At 44.3% G+C, this 20,757-nt stretch overlaps 1 protein-coding gene across 1 annotated transcript in view; it reads left to right on the top strand.

Moving 5' to 3' along the window:
• LOC118374386 (plexin-A2-like) overlaps window positions 1-20,757 on the top strand; it is a 321,358-nt gene that overhangs the window by 276,567 nt on the left and 24,034 nt on the right. Inside the window, exons 21-25 of the mRNA XM_052484209.1 lie at window positions 9,476-9,542; window positions 9,680-9,826; window positions 10,033-10,192; window positions 12,207-12,310; window positions 20,725-20,757. The exon at window positions 20,725-20,757 is cut by the window's right edge and continues 67 nt beyond it. Of these exons, the coding sequence (XP_052340169.1) occupies window positions 9,476-9,542; window positions 9,680-9,826; window positions 10,033-10,192; window positions 12,207-12,310; window positions 20,725-20,757 (511 nt within the window). The remainder of the gene's footprint in view (window positions 1-9,475; window positions 9,543-9,679; window positions 9,827-10,032; window positions 10,193-12,206; window positions 12,311-20,724) is intronic.

Here is a 20,757-nt window from a genome sequence, read left to right as displayed (position 1 = left end):
GTGACTTGTTAAGCACATTTGTACTCCTGAACTTATTTAGGCTTGCCACATCTAAGAGGCTGGTTGAATACTTATTGACTCAAGACATTTCAGCTTTTCACTTTGTATTAATTTGTAAAAATGTCTAAAGACATAATTCCACTTTGACATTATGGGCTATTGTGTGTAGGCTAGTGGCACAACATATCGATTGAATACATTTTAAATTCAGGCTGTAAAAACAAAATGTGGAATAAGTCAAGGGAGTTTTTCCTAGCCACCGTGCTTCTACATTTGCATTGCTTGCTCTTTGGGGTTTTAGGCTGGATTTCTGAATAGGACTTTGTGACATCTGCTGATGTCTACATTTGATTGAGTGTGAATACATTTTGAAAGCACTGAATTGTGCTGGAAAAATGTATGTTTGTGCTTTTCTAATCACCGATTTCTGTGTTCATGCAAGAGACTGATTGAACATGCCTGGAAAGAAATCTCACTATCAGTATCTGCAATTTAGCAGTACGCCCAGACCCTTGTTTTGAGAACGAAAGATATCTCAGTTTCAATGGCTCAGCTTAGAGAGGAGAAGCCTCGTGAGGTGTGTCACATACATGACCCAGTATTGGTCGCTCACATGAATGAAGTCAACGTTAATGATGAATTAATGATGAATGATGAATAAGCTAAATCATGAAACAACTTGTCTGTATATAAGAGATCTAACGGGACTGCCCTGATAGAGTGTACTTGGTGCATTGAGTTGGTTAGAACCTCTCCAGCGCGCTGATAATAAAGAATGATTCATTTAAGATTGTCTTTGAGTGTCCAAGTGTAGAATTTCAATGACTGTATATTATGGGGAATGTCAACAGAATGTCAGAGTGTACACACACACACACACACACACACACACACACACACACACACACACACACACACACACACACACACACACACACACACACACACACACACACACACACACACACACACACACACACACACACACACACACACACACACACACACACACACACACACACCTGTCTTAGGTTATATTATTCGTATAATGGGGGAGGCTTTGTGCTCTCCTGGCTGCCAGAACACTTTATATGCTATTATATTTTCACAGCAGTTCAGTCTACATTCTAAATTCCAGTCATTAACATCATATTAGAACATGTAACCTGTATAGAACATGCTTCTGATGTGACTAATCCAAATTAGAGAGAGAAAAGGTTCCATGTACGGCCCAGAGATACAGGCAATGGTACATCAACAAGCCATGGTCATGGCTTTATGTATGAACTATATTCATACTTCTCATTTTGTTTTGAGGATCTTTTTAGATTCTGAGAGTATGCTCTCTACATTAATAGTCTAGAAGTGGTGTTCCCCTCCCTTAGTTGAAGTGTAGTCTGTCTACTCGTGAGAGTCTACAGCACAAACATTAGATGGTTTTTCCCCTAAAAGCTTTCTGGACATGGTATCTACGTTTTGACAATCTGTCGACTTTAGACTACTTACCTTCCCATTTTAATTAGTTTATCGAAACAGACAATTGTTTGGTTGTAAGTTTGTTTTATATCGCTCTCTTTCACTCTCTCTTTCTCTGTGTTTCTCTCTTTTTCTCTGTTTGTTTCTCTCTAATTCTCTCCATCTCTTTACCTAGCTTTAACCCTTTCTTTCTTTCTTTCTTTTCTCTAGAGACAATCCTTCTGTACTCTATAATGATCCTTACCTGGATATGTTGCATTGATCTCTCACTCTGTCCTCAGTCCCACTCTCTCATAGTTTTCTGTTTTCTATCTCTCACTCTGTCCTCAGTCCCACTCTCTCATAGCTTCCTGTTTTCTATCTCTCACTCTGTCCTCAGTCCCACTCTCTCATAGCTTCCTGTTTTCTATCTCTCACTCTGTCCTCAGTCCCACTCTCTCATAGCTTCCTGTTTTCTATCTCTCACTCCGTCCTCAGTCCCACTCTCTCATAGCTTCCTGTTTTCTATCTCTCACTCTGTCCTCAGTCCCACTCTCTCATAGCTTCCTGTTTTCTATCTCTCACTCTGTCCTCAGTCCCACTCTCTCATAGCTTCCTGTTTTCTATCTCTCACTCCGTCCTCAGTCCCACTCTCTCATAGCTTCCTGTTTTCTATCTCTCACTCCGTCCTCAGTCCCACTCTCTTATAGCTTCCTGTTTTCTATCTCTCACTCCGTCCTCAGTCCCACTCTCTTATAGCTTCCTGTTTTCTATCTCTCACTCTGTCCTCAGTCCCACTCTCTTATAGCTTCCTGTTTTCTATATCTCACTCCATTTTTAAATGGAACGACAGAACAGTAGCAAGTTTTCTATCGCCTTGAGTCTTTTCACTCTTTTTTTTGTCTTCAGCGTTTTTCTAATGACATTCCCGTCCATGCGGAGCGCTGCTGGAATAGAATGGCTTAATACAGAAAGAGAATGTTGTGTTTAGCACTATTCCATTCTGAAGACATTCCACAGCCTACTAATCGGTCCCCCTCAACCTATTTATCAGCATCAAGCCCCAGTCTTAATGCACTGTAGGATAATGAAAATCCTGATGTTCATTAATGGAACTCAATTAAAAGAGCGAGGGAAGTGGAGATGGGAGGATGGAGAGATGGGGGAGGAGGTAGGAAACATAGTGAGGAGTCTCAGTGAACCATTGAAAGGAGCCCCAACATGGCCCAGCACAAAGGCCTTTACTTGACTTTCCTTCTACAGGGACTTGCTGGGCTTATTAAAACCCTTAATAGGTTCTATTAACACAATCCACTATGAGTCAGAGGAGGGGCAATGAGGGGGAGGGGAGGATACTTCTCTGTGGAGGAGAGAGGGGAGCAATTATGGAGGGTATGTGCACTTTGTCCAAAACACAATATTTGTATGTTTATTCAGCTGTATTGATTTTGAGGATGAAGACTTTAGTAGAGAGCAGTAGTAGAGATGAGAGACGCAGTAGGTGGATGTACGTGTGTGTGTGAGTTGGTGTGTGTATCAGGGGTTGGAATCAAAATTATTTTCCAATCGTTCTGTTCCCCTATGTGTTTCGTTCTGTTCCCCTATGTGTTTCATTCTGTTCCCCTATGTGTTTCGTTCTGTTCCCCTATGTGTTTCGTTCTGTTCCCCTATGTGTTTCGTTCTGTTCCCCTATGTGTTTCGTTCTGTTCCCCTATGTGTTTCGTTCTGTTCCCCTATGTGTTTCGTTCTGTTCCCCTATGTGTTTCGTTCTGTTCCCCTATGTGTTTCGTTCTGTTCCCCTATGTGTTTCGTTCTGTTCCCTTATGTGTTTCGTTCTGTTCCAGTGCTCCGACCAGCATAATGAAGTTCTGAACTGTTTTCAACCTAAAAAAGTACAGCTTCATATAGTTCCCTTTCCTCCCTTTCCTAGATTTTTGAAACTCTTGAAAAACTTAATTTTTTACATTGAGCTTATTTACAGTGCCTTGCGAAAGTATTCGGCCCCCTTGAACTTTGCGATCTTTTGCCACATTTCAGGCTTCAAACATAAAGATATAAAACTGTATTTTTTTGTGAAGAATCAACAACAAGTGGGACACAATCATGAAGTGGAACGACATTTATTGGATATTTCAAACTTTAACAAATCAAAAACTGAAAAATTGGGCGTGCAAAATGATTCAGCCCCCTTAAAGTTAATACTTTGTAGCGCCACCTTTTGCTGCGATTACAGCTGTAAGTCGCGTGGGGTATGTCTCTATCAGTTTTGCACATCGAGAGACTGATTTTTTCCCCCATTCCTTCTTGCAAAACAGCTCGAGCTCAGTGAGGTTGGATGGAGAGCATTTGTGAACAGCAGTTTTCAGTTCTTTCCACAGATTCTCGATTGGATTCAGGTCTGGACTTTGACTTGGTCATTCTAACACCTGGATATGTTTATTTTTGAACCATTCCATTGTAGATTTTGCTTTATGTTTTGGATCGTTGTCTTGTTGGAAGACAAATCTCCGTCCCAGTCTCAGGTCTTTTGCAGACTCCATCAGGTTTTCTTCCAGAATGGTCCTGTATTTGGCTCCATCCATCTTCCCGTCAATTTTAACTATCTTCCCTGTCCCTGCTGAAGAAAAGCAGGCCAAAACCATGATGCTGCCACCACCATGTTTGACAGTGGGGATGGTGTGTTCAGGGTGTTGCTTTTACGCCAAACATCACGTTTTGCATTGTTGCCAAAAAGATCAATTTTGGTTTCATCTGACCAGAGCACCTTCTTCCACATGTTTGGTGTGTCTCCCAGGTGGCTTGTGGCAAACTTTAAACAACAGTTTTTATGGATATCTTTAAGAAATGGCTTTCTTCTTGCCACTCTTCCATAAAGGCCATATTTGTGCAATATACGACTGATTGTTGTCCTATGGACAAAGTCTCCCACCTCAGCTGTAGATCTCTGCAGTTCATCCAGAGTGATCATGGGCCTCTTGGCTGCATCTCTGATCAGTCTTCTCCTTGTATGAGCTGAAAGTTTAGAGGGACGGCCAGGTCTTGGTGGATTTGCAGTGGTCTGATACTCCTTCCATTTCAATATTATCGCTTGCACAGTGCTCCTTGGGATGTTTAAAGCTTGGGAAATCTTTTTGTATCCAAATCCGGCTTTAAACTTCTTCACAACAGTATCTCGGACCTGCCTGATGTGTTTCTTGTTCTTCATGATGCTCTCTGCGCTTTTAACGGACCTCTGAGACTATCACAGTGCAGGTGCATTTATACGGAGACTTGATTACACACAGGTGGATTGTATTTATCATCTTTAGTCATTTAGGTCAACATTGGATCATTCAGAGATCCTCACTGAACTTCTGGAGAGAGTTTGCTGCAGTGAAAGTAAAGGGGCTGAATAATTTTGCACGCCCAATTTTTCAGTTTTTGATTTGTTAAAAAAGTTTGAAATATCCAATAAATGTCGTTCCACTTCATGATTGTGTCCCACTTGTTGTTGATTCTTCACAAAAATATACAGTTTTATATCTTTATGTTTGAAGCCTGAAATATGGCAAAAGGTCGCAAAGTTCAAGGGGGCCGAATACTTTCGCAAGGCACTGTATTTACTCCACCAATAAGGATAGGACAGCTTGCTATAAAACGGGTAAGCTAGTTGTTTACATGTTTGATTGGTTAATAAGTACAGGTGGGAGATGCGACTGAAATTGTATGGTTGGGAAGAGAGCGACAGAGACATGAGGGGGCTTGAGACGTTGAACATCATGACGTGAGTTGGATTGCATTTAGGCTACTAGCATCATAACTTCACTGAATTACATAATTATAAACTAGACATTAGGAATAGTTTTGGAACCAAAAATTATAAAAAATTATTCTCAAGATTTGAAAACAATGGTTTCATTTTGGAACACTAGAGATCATTTTCATTCCCGGTTCTGTTTCTGTTTCTTCCACAAAAATATGTTTGGTTCTGTTCCCTGAACCGGTTCCAACCCCAGGTGTTTATAGAAGAGGGCACAATCATACACTCCTTCGGCTGTCAGTCGTGCCTCTTCCTCTCATCCTGCAGCTGAAATGGGGTGAACAAAACTCCACCTTCCATCAACCTGGTGCATCCCACATCAAATAAGCTGTCACAGAGAGAGAGAGCTCCAGCCCATCCTAAATACCTCTCCTTATCCCTGTACACCACTGTTACACGTTACAGCCCCAGCCACCATTTCCCCGCCTGCAGCCCAAAGTAATCATAGTCATTTCCCACCACATTAAGAGGGTCATTTTCACAACGCCGCACCAAGTAAATTGGCAACAGGCTCCTGTAGCTGAAGGGTGTGTGTGGGGTGGTAGTGAGCCGGTGACAGTCACAATATTATAAAGCACAGTGGTTCTCTGAGTACTCAGAAACACACACACATACACACACTCAAGCGTACTTTGATTGGGGACAATATGCTAGTAACATGTCCAGGTGGGAGCTGAGGTAATCACATAGTCACGCTATCAGTTGGACAATAGTCAATTAACTATTTGTGAGGAGAGGAGAAGCGTAGGCTGGTGATGTGGAGAAAGGAGGGAGTCCGAGGAGGAAGATAGTGTGTACTTGTGCTTTCCCTGCACGGTTAGCCCAGCTCTCAGAAGATGAAGCATTGCAGTGTTGGTATTCAGGACTGTTGGTCCTCTGGAGGAGGGAGGGGAGAGAGAGTAACCCTTTCATCTATTTTTTATGCTCGTTAACCACTACTGTCTGGCTGCTTTTTCTTCTCTTTCTCATTCCTCCTCTTTCTACTGTTTTACTTCTCTTTCTCATTCCTCCTCTTTCTACTGTTTTACTTCTCTTTCTCATTCCTCCTCTTTCTACTGTTTTACTTCTCTTTCTCATTCCTCCTCTTTCTACTGTTTTACTTCTCTTTCTCATTCCTCCTCTTTCTACTGTTTTACTTCTCTTTCTCATTCCTCCTCTTTCTACTGTTTTACTTCTCTTTCTCATTCCTCCTCTTTCTACTGTTTTACTTCTCTTTCTCATTCCTCCTCTTTCTACTGTTTTACTTCTCTTTCTCATTCCTCCTCTTTCTACTGTTTTACTTCTCTTTCTCATTCCTCCTCTTTCTACTGTTTTACTTCTCTTTCTCATTCCTCCTCTTTCTACTGTTTTACTTCTCTTTCTCATTCCTCCTCTTTCTACTGTTTTACTTCTCTTTCTCATTCCTCCTCTTTCTACTGTGTTACTTCTTTCTCATTCCTCCTCTTTCTACTGTTTTACTTCTCTTTCTCATTCCTCCTCTTTCTACTGTTTTACTTCTCTTTCTCATTCCTCCTCTTTCTACTGTTTTACTTCTCTTTCTCATTCCTCCTCTTTCTACTGTTTTACTTCTCTTTCTCATTCCTCCTCTTTCTACTGTTTTTACTTCTCTTTCTCATTCCTCCTCTTTCTACTGTTTTACCTCTCTTTCTCATTCCTCCTCTTTCTACTGTTTGACTTCTCTTTCTCATTCCTCCTCTTTCTACTGTTTTACTTCTCTTTCTCATTCCTCCTCTTTCTACTGTTTTACTTCTCTTTCTCATTCCTCCTCTTTCTACTGTTTTACTTCTCTTTCTCATTCCTCCTCTTTCTACTGTTTTACTTCTCTTTCTCATTCCTCCTCTTTCTACTATTTTACTTCTCTTTCTCATTCCTCCTCTTTCTACTGTTTTACTTCTCTTTCTCATTCCTCCTCTTTCTACTGTTTTACTTCTCTTTCTCATTCCTCCTCTTTCTACTGTTTTACTTCTCTTTCTCATTCCTCCTCTTTCTACTGTTTTACTTCTCTTTCTCATTCCTCCTCTTTCTACTGTTTTACTTCTCTTTCTCATTCCTCCTCTTTCTACTGTGTTACTTCTCTTTCTCATTCCTCCTCTTTCTACTGTTTTACTTCTCTTTCTCATTCCTCCTCTTTCTACTGTTTTACTTCTCTTTCTACTGTTTTACTTCTCTTTCTCATTCCTCCTCTTTCTACTGTTTTACTTCTCTTTCTCATTCCTCCTCTTTCTACTGTTTTACTTCTCTTTCTCATTCTTCCTCTTTCTACTGTTTTACTTCTCTTTCTCATTCCTCCTCTTTCTACTGTTTTACTTCTCTTTCTCATTCCTCCTCTTTCTACTGTGTTACTTCTCTTTCTCATTCCTCCTCTTTCTACTGTTTTACTTCTCTTTCTCATTCCTCCTCTTTCTACTGTTTTTACTTCTCTTTCTCATTCCTCCTCTTTCTACTGTTTTACTTCTCTTTCTCATTCCTCCTCTTTCTACTGTTTTACTTCTCTTTCTCATTCCTCCTCTTTCTACTGTTTTACTTCTCTTTCTCATTCCTCCTCTTTCTACTGTTTTACTTCTCTTTCTCATTCCTCCTCTTTCTACTGTTTTACTTCTCTTTCTCATTCTTCCTCTTTCTACTGTTTTACTTCTCTTTCTCATTCCTCCTCTTTCTACTGTTTTACTTCTCTTTCTCATTCCTCCTCTTTCTACTGTTTTACTTCTCTTTCTCATTCTTCCTCTTTCTACTGTTTTACTTCTCTTTCTCATTCCTCCTCTTTCTACTGTTTTACTTCTCTTTCTCATTCTTCCTCTTTCTACTGTTTTACTTCTCTTTCTCATTCCTCCTCTTTCTACTGTTTTACTTCTCTTTCTCATTCCTGCTCTTTCTACTGTGTTACTTCTCTTTCTCATTCCTCCTCTTTCTACTGTTTTACTTCTCTTTCTCATTCCTCCTCTTTCTACTGTTTTACTTCTCTTTCTCATTCCTCCTCTTTCTACTGTTTTACTTCTCTTTCTCATTCCTCCTCTTTCTACTGTGTTACTTCTTTCTCATTCCTCCTCTTTCTACTGTTTTACTTCTCTTTCTCATTCCTCCTCTTTCTACTGTTTTACTTCTCTTTCTCATTCCTCCTCTTTCTACTGTTTTACTTCTCTTTCTCATTCCTCCTCTTTCTACTGTTTTACTTCTCTTTCTCATTCCTCCTCTTTCTACTGTTTTACTTCTCTTTCTCATTCCTCCTCTTTCTACTGTTTTACTTCTCTTTCTCATTCCTCCTCTTTCTACTGTTTTACTTCTCTTTCTCATTCCTCCTCTTTCTACTGTTTTACTTCTCTTTCTCATTCCTCCTCTTTCTACTGTTTTACTTCTCTTTCTCATTCCTCCTCTTTCTACTGTTTTACTTCTCTTTCTCATTCCTCCTCTTTCTACTGTTTTACTTCTCTTTCTCATTCCTCCTCTTTCTACTGTTTTACTTCTCTTTCTCATTCCTCCTCTTTCTACTGTTTTACTTCTCTTTCTCATTCCTCCTCTTTCTACTGTTTTACTTCTCTTTCTCATTCCTCCTCTTTCTACTGTTTTACTTCTCTTTCTCATTCCTCCTCTTTCTACTGTTTTACTTCTCTTTCTCATTCCTCCTCTTTCTACTGTTTTATTTCTCTTTCTCATTCCTCCTCTTTCTACTGTTTTACTTCTCTTTCTCATTCCTCCTCTTTCTACTGTTTTACTTCTCTTTCTCATTCCTCCTCTTTCTACTGTTTTACTTCTCTTTCTCATTCCTCCTCTTTCTACTGTTTTACTTCTCTTTCTCATTCCTCCTCTTTCTACTGTTTTACTTCTCTTTCTCATTCCTCCTCTTTCTACTGTTTTACTTCTCTTTCTCATTCCTCCTCTTTCTACTGTGTTACTTCTCTTTCTCATTCCTCCTCTTTCTACTGTTTTACTTCTCTTTCTCATTCTTCCTCTTTCTACTGTTTTACTTCTCTTTCTCATTCCTCCTCTTTCTACTGTTTTACTTCTCTTTCTCATTCCTGCTCTTTCTACTGTGTTACTTCTCTTTCTCATTCCTCCTCTTTCTACTGTTTTACTTCTCTTTCTCATTCCTCCTCTTTCTACTGTTTTACTTCTCTTTCTCATTCCTGCTCTTTCTACTGTTTTACTTCTTCTAATGATTTTGGAGCTATTTGGGAAAGGTACATTAGCATAAAAAAATCCACATAATGTTCCCTCTTTCTTCAGAACGGAGTCTGTTGCAGAGAAGATGCTCACCAACTGGTTCGCTTTCCTTCTTCACAGGTTCCTCAAAGTGAGTCTAATGCAACCCCCAGTTCACCAGTTGTATTAAACCAGGGTTTTATAAGAAGCGGCAGTTGAAATACATTTTATATCCTTAATCGATGTGTTTTCTCTCTGTCTCTCTCCCTCGCCTCTCTCTCTCTCCAGGAGTGTTCTGGTGAACCTCTGTTCATGCTGTACTGTGCCATCAAGCAGCAGATGGAGAAGGGGCCTATAGATGCCATCACAGGAGAGGCACGCTACTCCCTCAGTGAGGACAAGCTCATCAGACAGCAGATAGAGTACAAAACTCTGGTCAGTACCACTCAGGCAATCACACACACACACAGACACAGACACAGACACACACACACACACACACACACACACACACACACACACACACACACAGATATACAGATAGACAGATGGACACACACACACAGATTCTACTGACTCTACATACACTATACCCCCACCACGCACACAGGCACACCCTTACCTCCTATCCTCTCCTGTAGATCCTGAACTGTGTGAACCCGGACAATGAGAACAGTCCTGAGATCCCGGTGAAGGTGCTGAACTGTGACACCATCACCCAGGTCAAGGAGAAGATACTGGACGCTTGCTATAAGAACATGCCCTACTCACAGAGGCCCCGCGCTGTCGACATGGACCTGGGTAGGATAGACACACACACAATACACATAAACACACAAACAAAGGTGCTGACAGACACACAAACACACACACAAAGGGGATGACATACACACACACACCTTCCCAAGTCTGACAGACAGGCCTCCCCCCACACACACACACACACAGGTCTGCTGCCCACTCCACCCCAGAGCCAACACTGCCTCTTTCACCTCTCCTCCTCCCCCTCCTCCTCTTCCTCTTCCTCCTCCTCCTCCTCTTCTCATGTGCTCTCCCTTCACACCAATGAGAGAGAAACAATAACCTCAAGTCAGAAGTGGTAATCACCAGCAACAACCACAGGGGACAACCTCTCTCTCCATATCACTATCACCTAGGTAACACTAGGGTGTGTGGCAGTGGTCTCCAGGCACAAAGTAATGCATTCCAGTCAACAGAGTAGAAAAATCAATGATCACTACCTGGTGCCTGACAAGGTCCACCATTTCCACATCAACAACCTTATTATCGTTTCATTATCAGACGAAAATCTGTCAATGTGCCCATCTACTCCCCCTCCTCCTCTTCCTCTTCCTCTTCTCCCTCCTCCTCTTCCTCCTCCTCTTCCTCTTCCTCTTCCCCCTCCTCCTCTTCCTCCTCCTCTTCCTCCTCCTCTTCCTCCTCCTCTTCCTCTTCCCCCTCCTCCTCTTCCTCCTCTTCTTCCTCTTCCTCTTCCCCCTCCTCTTCCTCCTCATCTTCCTCTTCCCCCTCCTCCTCTTCCTCCTCCTCTTCCTCTTCCTATTCCCCCTCCTCCTCTTCTCTCTCCTCCTCTTCCTCTTCCTCTTCTCCCCTCCCGCTCACTTGAGTCACTTTTCTGGAAAGGATTCTCTCTCTTAGACCTTCTCCTCCGGCGTGCGTTTTTCCCACCATGCGACACAAGTATCACTGACACCAATTACGCTGGTGAGGCTGAGTGCCAACTACGCCGGTTAGGCTGAGTGTGTATACAAATTGAAATTGTTTGTGTGTAATGTTTAATTAAAATGGCCGTCAATCCGGGCGGGCGCCGTCTCTCTGGTCTCCTAACCTAGCTGAGAACACATAGTGCTCTCTGTGTGACTGACACAGCATCTCTTCTCTCTGGTCTCCTAACCTAGTGGAGAACACATAGTGCTCTCTGTGTGGCAGTGTGACTGACGCAGCATCTCTTCTCTCTGGTCTCCTAACCTAGTGGAGAACACATAGTGCTCTCTGTGTGGCAGTGTGACTGACGCAGCATCTCTTCTCTCTGGTCTCCTAACCTAGTGGAGAACACATAGTGCTCTCTGTGTGGCAGTGTGACTGACACAGCATCTCTTCTCTCTGGTCTCCTAACCTAGTGGAGAACACATAGTGCTCTCTGTGTGGCAGTGTGACTGACGCAGCATCTCTTCTCTCTGGTCTCCTAACCTAGTGGAGAACACATAGTGCTCTCTGTGTGGCAGTGTGACTGACGCAGCATCTCTTCTCTCTGGTCTCCTAACCTAGTGGAGAACACATAGTGCTCTCTGTGTGTGTCTGCAGAACAGAACGGCACAACGAATGGCTGTTGATACGGCTTCATTTGGATAATGTGTTTTCTCAAGAGTCCTTTGGAAGCTTGTGACGTCTGTGTGCCTCTCCTCTCCTCAGTGACACCAAGGCAAATGAAGACGCAGTCAGAGAATAGCTTAATCGTTTTGGACTCATCTTGCTTGAAGAAGTAATGACTATTATAGCAGTCTTGGCAACACCCTTAGAGACAAACAGATAGAATTGTCAATCTCTTTAAACAGTAGAACAGTGTTGTTCAGTAATTTGAATTGGTTATACTGTAGGTAACAGCTCACACCACATAAAAAAGGCATTACTGTAAGATGCAAAGGCTCCAATAGTGAACGGATAACACCGACTAGAGAATATGTGTGTATGTTCTTGTGCACACTATGTGTGTGTGTTTGTGCACGTGCATAGGTGTGTGTGATTGTGTTTGTGGCAGTGTGACTGATGCAGCATCTCTTCTCTCTGGTCCCGTCAGAGTGGCGTCAGGGGCGGATGGCCCGCGTGGTGCTGCAAGACGAGGACATCACCACCAAGATAGAGAACGACTGGAAGAGACTCAACACACTCATGCACTACCAGGTACAGTGAACTGATCTATGTTACGTATATCTAGACTCAACACATTCATTGATTACCAGGTAGGGTTATGCCATCTACATCAAGTATATATTACAGTTTGTTATGGTACAGTATCTATGTATCTCTCTCTCTTCTGTACAGCAGAATATGAAAATTCAATGTATATTCGTTTATAGGAGTAAAATGACCCAAGCCCACTAAAGTTTACTGTAGAGGAAATGTAATGTTCAGATGTTGAATCCTCCTCCCACAGACCTCCTCCTCATTAGAATTCACTAGTCTGGTTTGATCTGCATAACTCACATAGAGTGGAGGGCAATTATTCTGCAGGTGGTGGCCGGATAGAGAGAGAGAGAGGGGTGGGGGTCGAGAGAGGGAAAGAGAGAGAGGGAGGGGAGAGAGAGAGAGAGAGAGCAGACCCCCTGGAGAAATACAGCTCAGTATTCTCTCTTTCTCTCTCTCTCTCGCGCTCTCTCTCTCTCTCTCCCTCCCTCCACCTCTCTCTCATTCCCTTCTCTCTATCTCATTCCCTTCTCTCTCTCTATCCCCTCCACCTCTCTCTCTCTCTCTCTCTCTCTCTCTCTCTCTCTCTCTCTCTCTCTCTCTCTCTCTCTCTCTCCCTCCACCTCTCTCTCATTCCCTTCTCTCTCTCATTCCCTTCTCTCTCTCTATCCCATCCACCTCTCTCTCTCTCTCCCTTCTCTCTCTCTCATTCCCTTCTCTCTCTCTATCCCCTCCACCTCTCTCACCCTCTCCACCTCTCTCTCATTCCTTCTCTCTCTCTCTCTCTCTCCCTCCACCTCTCTCTCATTCCTTCTCTCTCTCTCTCTCTCTCTCTCTCTCTCTCTCTCTCTCTCTCTCTCTCATTCCCTTCTCTCTTTCTGTCCTTCCAACTCTATCTCTGTTTCTCTCTCTCACCCTCCACCCCTCTCTCTCTCCTTCCAACTCTCTCATTCCCTTCTCTCTCTCTCTCTCTCCTTCCAACTCTCTCTCTTTCTCGCTCTCTCTCTCTCTCTCTCTCTCTCTCTCCCTCCTTCCACCTCTCTCTCATTCCCTTCTCTCTCTCTCCTTCCAACTCTCTCTCTTTTCTCTCTCTCTCTCTCTCCTTCCAACTCTCTCTCTTTCTCTCTCTCTCTCTCCTTCCAACTCTCTCTCTTTCTCTCTCTCTCTCTCCTTCCAACTCTCTCTCTTTCTCTCTCTCTCTCTCCTTCCAACTCTCTCTCTCTCTCTCTCTCTCTCTCTCTCTCTCTCTCTCTCTCTCTCTCTCTCTCTCTCTCTCTCTCTCTCTCTCTCTCTCTCTCTCTCATTCCTTCTCTCTCTCTCATTCTCTCTCTCTCATTCCCTTCTCTCTCTCTCTCTCTCTCTTTGTCCCATCCACTCTCTCTCTCTCTCTCTCTCTCTCTCTCTCTCCCTCCACCTCTCTCTCATTCCTTCTCTCTCTCTCTCTCTCCCTCCACCTCTCTCTCATTCCTTCTCTCTTCCTCCACCTCTCTCTCATTCCTTCTCCTTCTCCTTCTCTCTCTCTCTCTCTCTCTCTCTCTCTCTCTCTCCCTCCACCTCTCTCTTCCCTTCTCTCTCTCTCATTCCCTTCTCTCTCTCATTCCCTTCTCTCTCTTTGTCCCATCCACCTCTCTCTCTCTCTCTCTCTCTCTCTCTCTCTCTCTCTCTCACTCTCCACTTCTCTCTCATTCCTTCTCTCTCTCTCTCTCTCTCCCTCCACCTCTCTCTCATTCCTTCTCTCTCTCTCTCTCTCCCTCCACCTCTCTCTCATTCCTTCTCTCTCCCTCCACCTCTCTCTCATTCCTTCTCTCTCTCTCTCTCTCTCTCTCTCTCTCTCTCTCTCTCTCTCTCTCTCTCTCTCTCTCTCTCTCATTCCCTTCTCTCCCTCTCTGTCCTTCCAACTCTCTCTCTGTTTCTCTCTCTCACCCTCCACCCCTCTCTCTCTCCTTCCAACTCTCTCATTCCCTTCTCTTTCTCTCTCCATCCAACTCTCTCTCTGTTTCTCTCTCTCTCACCCCCCACCCCTTTCTCTCTCCTTCCAACACTCTCATTCCCTTCTCGCTCTCTGTCTTTCTCTCTCTCCCTCCATCTCTTTCTCTTTCCATCATTCTCACTCCTCTGAGGCCCTCTACTACTGCTATCTATATTTCATCTGCCTCTGCTCAGGGACGAGGCTGTCCTTTACCTGTTACCATGGCAATTAGCCCTGCCTCAACCTTGCTGAACTTCTCTCCACATCTCAGAGGGTCCGACTTTACCTGCAGTTCCCCGCCATCTTAATGTCTGAGAGAGAGAGAGAGAAATACCTCCCCTTTCAGCAGTCACAACCTCTCTCTCTCTAACCCTGAGCTCCGGTGCTCTCCGAGTCACACTGAGACTGTCTGAGTCTCTGGGGTAGCCTGTAATCCTTCATGGAAGAAGTGCAATATGTTCACTTCCATCTCTCTGTTGTTGTTCTGTTGCTTTGTGTCACTCTCTGTTTCCTTCATTAGCCATGGGAGACGCTGCAGGGCACAACAACACACACACATGCATGCATAGAGACAAGAAAGTACGGGGGAAGAGAGTAGATGTTGAGGTGAGGAGAGGAGAGGTGAGGTGAGGTGAGGTGAAGAGAGAAGAGGTGAGGAGAGGAGGTGAGGTGAAGAGAGCAGAGGTGAGGAGAGAAGAGGTGAGGAGAGAAGAGGTGAAGAGAGAGGAGGTGAGAAGAGGAGAGGTGAGGAGAGATGAGGTGAGAAGAGGAGAGGTGAAGAGAGAAGAGGAGAGATGAGAAGAGGAGAAGTGAGGAGAGAAGAGAAGATAAGAGATGAGGAGAGGAGAGGTGAGGAGAGAAGAGGTACGGAGAGAAGAGGTGCGGAGAGAAGAGGTGAGGAGAGAAGAGGTGAGGAGAGAAGAGGTGAGGAGAGAAGAGGTGAGGAGAGGAGAGGAGAGAAGAGGTGAGGAGAGAAGAGGAGAGGAGAGATGAAGAGGAGAGGAGAGAAGAGATGAGGAGAGAAGAGGTGAGGAGAGAAGAGGTGAGGAGAGGTGAGGTGAAGAGAGAAGAGGTGAGGAGAGGAGGTGAGGTGAAGAGAGAAGAGGTGATGAGAAAAGAGGTGAAGAGAGAGGAGGTGTGAAGAAGAGAGGTGAGGAGAGATGAGGTGAGAAGAGAAGAGGTGAAGAGAGAAGAGGAGAGATGAGAAGAGGTGAGGAGAGAAGATAAGAGATCAGGAGAGGAGAGATAAGGAGGGAAGAGGTGAGGAGAGAAGAGTTGAGGAGAGAAGAGTTGAGAGAAGAGGTGAGAAGAGGAGAGGAGAGGAGAGATGAAGAGGAGAGGAGAGAAGAGATGAGGAGAGAAGAGGTGAGGAGAGATGAGGTGAGGAGAGATGAGGTGAGGTGAGGAGAGATGAGGTGAGGTGAGGAGAGAAGAGGTGAGAAGAGGTGAGATGAAGAGAGAAGAGGAGAGGAGAGAAGAGATGAGGAGAGAAGAGGTGAGGAGAGATGAGGTGAGGAGAGATGAGGTGAGGAGAGGTGAGGTTAGAAGAGGTGAGGAGAGGAGAGATGAGGAGAGAAGAGGTGAGTTGAGGAGAGAAGAGGTGAGGTGAGGAGAGAAGGGAATTAATGGAGCCTCTTTTGTTGTGTACTCTATGAGCTAGGTTGCTTGGGCTTGTGTCTGTGTGTGTGTGTGTGTGTGTGTGTGCGCGCGCGCGCGCGCGTGTGTGTGTGTGTGTGTGTGTGTGTGTGTGTGTGTGTGTGTGTGTGTGTGTGTGTGTGTGTGTGTGTGTGTGTGTGTGTGTGTGTGTGTGTGTGTGTGTGTGTGTGTGTGTGTGTGTGTGTGGCCACCTGGCACAAAGAGAGAGCCCAGAGTGAGAGTATAGAGAGAGATGGATAAGGGTGTCTGTGCGTGTGAAATATTTTGATATTCAGATTTACACTGCACCCCTGTGACCCCAGACTGAGATGCTTTAGAATTCATGGAACTCCTATCAACCAGGGATGCTCTGCTATTTATTTGCCCTATCACATGGGAGATGATCGTGTACATACCCTGGTTATGGAAATTCACACCACCTTCACGCCCTCAGCTCCTGCAACTGAAATTAACAACAGAAAATACATTTAAAATGAGACTGTACAGTAGCCCCCCCCACACACACACACACACACACACACATGCACACATATATTGACGGCCAGAGCAGAGGAGAGGAGATAATAGGTTGATGAGATAGGAGCCTGGCTGATTGGTGATTTTAATCTCTCCGTTGATTGGTCTTCCTCCTTGTCAAAGCCCAGCTCTTACTCTCACTATCTCCTAACCTCGAGCCTCTTCCTCCCTCTCCTTCTCTATTTTCTTCAGCCCAGCTCTTCCTCTCTCTCCCTTTGTATCCCCTCTCTTCTTCTCTCTTTTCATCAGCCTACTTACCTTGGTTGTATCTCTCGCCTGCTCTGCCTAAATGGGTGGCTTTGGCCAGGGGTACAGCTAGAAATGGCTCCATGAAAGGCCTTGTCCCTATCCTCCTGCAGTGTAGTTGGCTGAACTAGGCCAAGACATTATTGGAGCCCTGTCACTGTGCCTCCATTCTGACCTTGTGTTGTCCTACTGATGTTGTGTTGTGGAGGAACCGACATGACTTCACCAGGAGCTCCAGTTTCACACTTCCACGACAGAGAACCTGCACTGGGACGTTTGGGGATATTTTAGACAAACCCAGACAGACACAACAGATAGTTGGATATATGATGATTTCCTACAATTTTTATATATCTTTCCGTCAATCTGATTCTCTGTGGCGGCTCATCCCTTGTTATCATCTGAACAAACAATGCCCCACAGGCAGACTTTGAGTTTTAAAATATGTTCCAACAGAAAAAGAAATCTAGATCGACATTTTGGCAAGCATAGTGAAGAGAGTGTTCCTCTCATTTCCACAGATTCCTTTGAGCCAAGACAGTTGGTATTGGGTCTAATGACTGGCGTCTGGTATTGCAGCAGGTTGAGTGACATTTTCAGTAGAAATTAACACAGTGGGACTGGACCCTCAACACACAATGTGTCTCTTTCGTAGTATGCTCTGAGACACTCTTTTGTTTGATAAAAACACTGTTTAGATCATTTGAGTTTCACGTAATATACTAATAACCATTTAATCTTAATAATCTTACGTCTATATTAAAGACCTATCAGTTAGGTAGTTTTGTGTGACTAAGCTACAGCCCAGTACAATCTGTGGTAGATAGTCATCCTAAACTGGGCTTCCAGGGGATCAGGTGGCCTGGGGATCAGGAGATGAGAGATAGAGGTGGGGGGGGCTGTTTGATGGAGGTCTTATCACTGTGTCGTACTGGCCCCTTATCACACCTGCAGGCCACTATCATGCTCACCTCACCTCCCTCTCTGCCTCACGCTGTGGATTAGCCCTGAAGGATGGACTGCAGAGAGAGGGAGGTAGAGAGTCAATGTCCAATCCCTGCCAGAAAGAGAGAGTGTGGGAGGAAACGGTAATGGGGCCTTCCAAGGTGTCACTACTGTCAGAGCTTGTAGGAGTAAGAGAGAGCAGAGGCTTTAGACAAAATGGAAAAGGTTAGGATGGAGTGGGGGAGAGGATAGATTAGGGTTGAGAGGAAGAAGAGTGAGGTCTTCACAATCCAGAGCTGGCGGAAAGAGGTTTCCAAAGAGCATTTTTAATTTCCCGCTAAGAGGGCAGACGGTGTGGCATCAATTTCTGAGAAGAATCATCCTTAAGCCTCTGTCCTTTCAAGTGTCTCTCCAGTGTGGCTATTAGAGTGGACCCTGTCTGCTGGAGCTGTAGCCAGCTGTGGCCTCTACACCAACCCTGGCTGTGACCCCAACTAATGGCCGAGTAGAGATTAGTCAGGGAGGGGGGTGGAGAAGAGAGATGAATAGAGAGAGGGGGAAAAGAGAGGAGGGGAGAGACACCCCTATAGGTGCATCGTGGGGCCACTTTATTTGCAGTTGAGTAATGGGAGGAGAGGAGAAGGGGAGGAGAGAAGAGGAGAAGAGTAGAGAGAAGGACAGAGTAGAGGCGACCCAGCCAAAGAATTGTAGAGGCTAAAAGTCAGGAGGGGTCAGAGGAAAGGAGCTTATTTCTCTCCTCCTATATGACATGAAAATAAATATTTTTCTTTCTTTAAATAGAATCGAAGGTTTTCTTTGAGCCTGTGGCTGCTTGGTGCTTTCACACCAGTGGATGTTTGTCCTTCTTGTTCTCTCACTTCTCTCAAACTCAAATCCATCCACTGGACTGGCTACAAATGCCAGAGAAGGCTTCAGATAGGAACAATGGTGTATTTATGTGGCATTCTTGGTCCATTCAGTTTGAAACAGTGCACACAAACACACCTTCACAACTATGATTAGCAGTGCACTGTAGAGGAAATGTACAGCAAATGAAAGTGGCTTTGTTTAGAACACTAACTTTTATGGCTGTTACTTGGTGAGACTGAACACAGAGACAGTGGTGCCTCTTCCAAGACAAAACACTGAGGTAGTAAGAGAGACCAGGTTGAAATTATTCTCTTCTGGAGTAGAGCAGACCCATCATCCTCCTATATCATCCTACCATTTCTCACATCATTCTACCATATCTCACATTATCCTACCATATCTCACATTATCCTCCCATACCTCATATCAGCCTCCCATACCTCAGATCATCCTCCCATGCCTTACATTCTTCTCCCATACCTCACATCATCCTCCCATGCCTTACATTCTTCTCCCATACCTCACATTATCCTCCCATACCTCACATCATCCTCCCATACCTCACATTATCCTCCCATACCTCACATCATCCTCCCATGCCTTACATTCTTCTCCCATACCTCACATTATCCTCCCATACCTCACATCATCCTCCCATGCCTTACATTCTTCTCCCATACCTCACATCATCCTCCCATGCCTTACATTCTTCTCCCATACCTCACATTATCCTCCCATACCTCACATCATCCTCCCATACCTCACATTATCCTCCCATACCTCACATCATCCTCCCATGCCTTACATTCTTCTCCCATACCTCACATCATCCTCCCATGCCTTACATTCTTCTCCCATACCTCACATCATCCTCCCATGCCTCACATCATCCTCCCATGCCTTACATTCTTCTCCCATACCTCACATCATCCTCCCATGCCTTACATTCTTCTCCCATACCTCACATCATCCTCCCATGCCTTACATTCTTCTCCCATACCTTCCATTATCCTCCCATACCTCACATTATTCTCACATCATCCTCCCATATTCCTCCTGTCACCCTCCCATACCTCTCATCATCCTCCCATATTCCTCCTGTACCCTCCCATACCTCACGTTTGTCTCACTCTCTCTGTCTTTTTTTACAATCCCCCCACTTTTAGTCTCTCTCTTTCCCTGTCACTATTATGGCTTTATTTCTCTCTCTCTCTGAGCTGCATGGAGGGAGCGCCGCCACCACTGCTGTGAGGACAATGAGGCGGAGGCGGTTGTTCGCTAGACGTGCCAGTGGGAAGCCCTCACTCGTCTTTCTACCCGCTCCCCCCTTCCATCCCTCCGTTCCTTATTTCCCTAATGGCTGGGGAGTGATGGGAATAACAATGAGGATGATCTCAAGCACAGTCATCACGGAGGCGTTTGAGTCGTTTCTTACAGAGATGGTCTTCAGAGAAATCCCACAGGGATTTAGAGAGAGTAGAGAAAGGAGCTGAATGGAGAGAACGTGACAGAGTACAGGGGCGGAGGGATAGAGGTAGTGAGGGAGGAAATGATGTGTCATGTGAGGATGTGTTTGTATATCTTTGACAAATCAGGATTGCAGATCAATGTGTACTGCATACGATTCAATCTGTGAGTAGTACACCTGTAGATTGGTGATTCAACATGTTATCTGTGAGTAGTACACCTGTAGATTGGTGATTCAACATGTTATCTGTGAGTAGTACACCTGTAGATTGGTGATTCAACATGTTATCTGTGAGTAGTACACCTGTAGATTGGTGATTCAACATGTTATCTGTGAGTAGTACACCTGTAGATTGGTGATTCAACATGTTATCTGTGAGTAGTACACCTGTAGATTGGTGATTCAACATGTTATCTGTGAGTAGTACACCTGTAGATTGGTGATTCAACATGTTATCTGTGAGTAGTACACCTGTAGATTGGTGATTCAACATGTTATCTGTGAGTAGTACACCTGTAGATTGGTGATTCAACATGTTATCTGTGAGTAGTACACCTGTAGATTGGTGATTCAACATGTTATCTGTGAGTAGTACACCTGTAGATTGGTGATTCAACATGTTATCTGTGAGTAGTACACCTGTAGATTGGTGATTCAACATGTTATCTGTGAGTAGTACACCTGTAGATTGGTGATTGAACATGTTATCTTATCAAAATGTTCTCTGTTGTGTTGTTGCAGGTGTCTGACCGCTGTGTGGTGGCTCTGGTGCCC

The sequence above is a fragment of the Oncorhynchus keta genome, chromosome 28, assembly GCF_023373465.1.
Source record: "Oncorhynchus keta strain PuntledgeMale-10-30-2019 chromosome 28, Oket_V2, whole genome shotgun sequence".
Lineage (NCBI taxonomy): Eukaryota > Metazoa > Chordata > Actinopteri > Salmoniformes > Salmonidae > Oncorhynchus > Oncorhynchus keta.
This window is presented reverse-complemented; position numbering and strand designations above follow the sequence as displayed.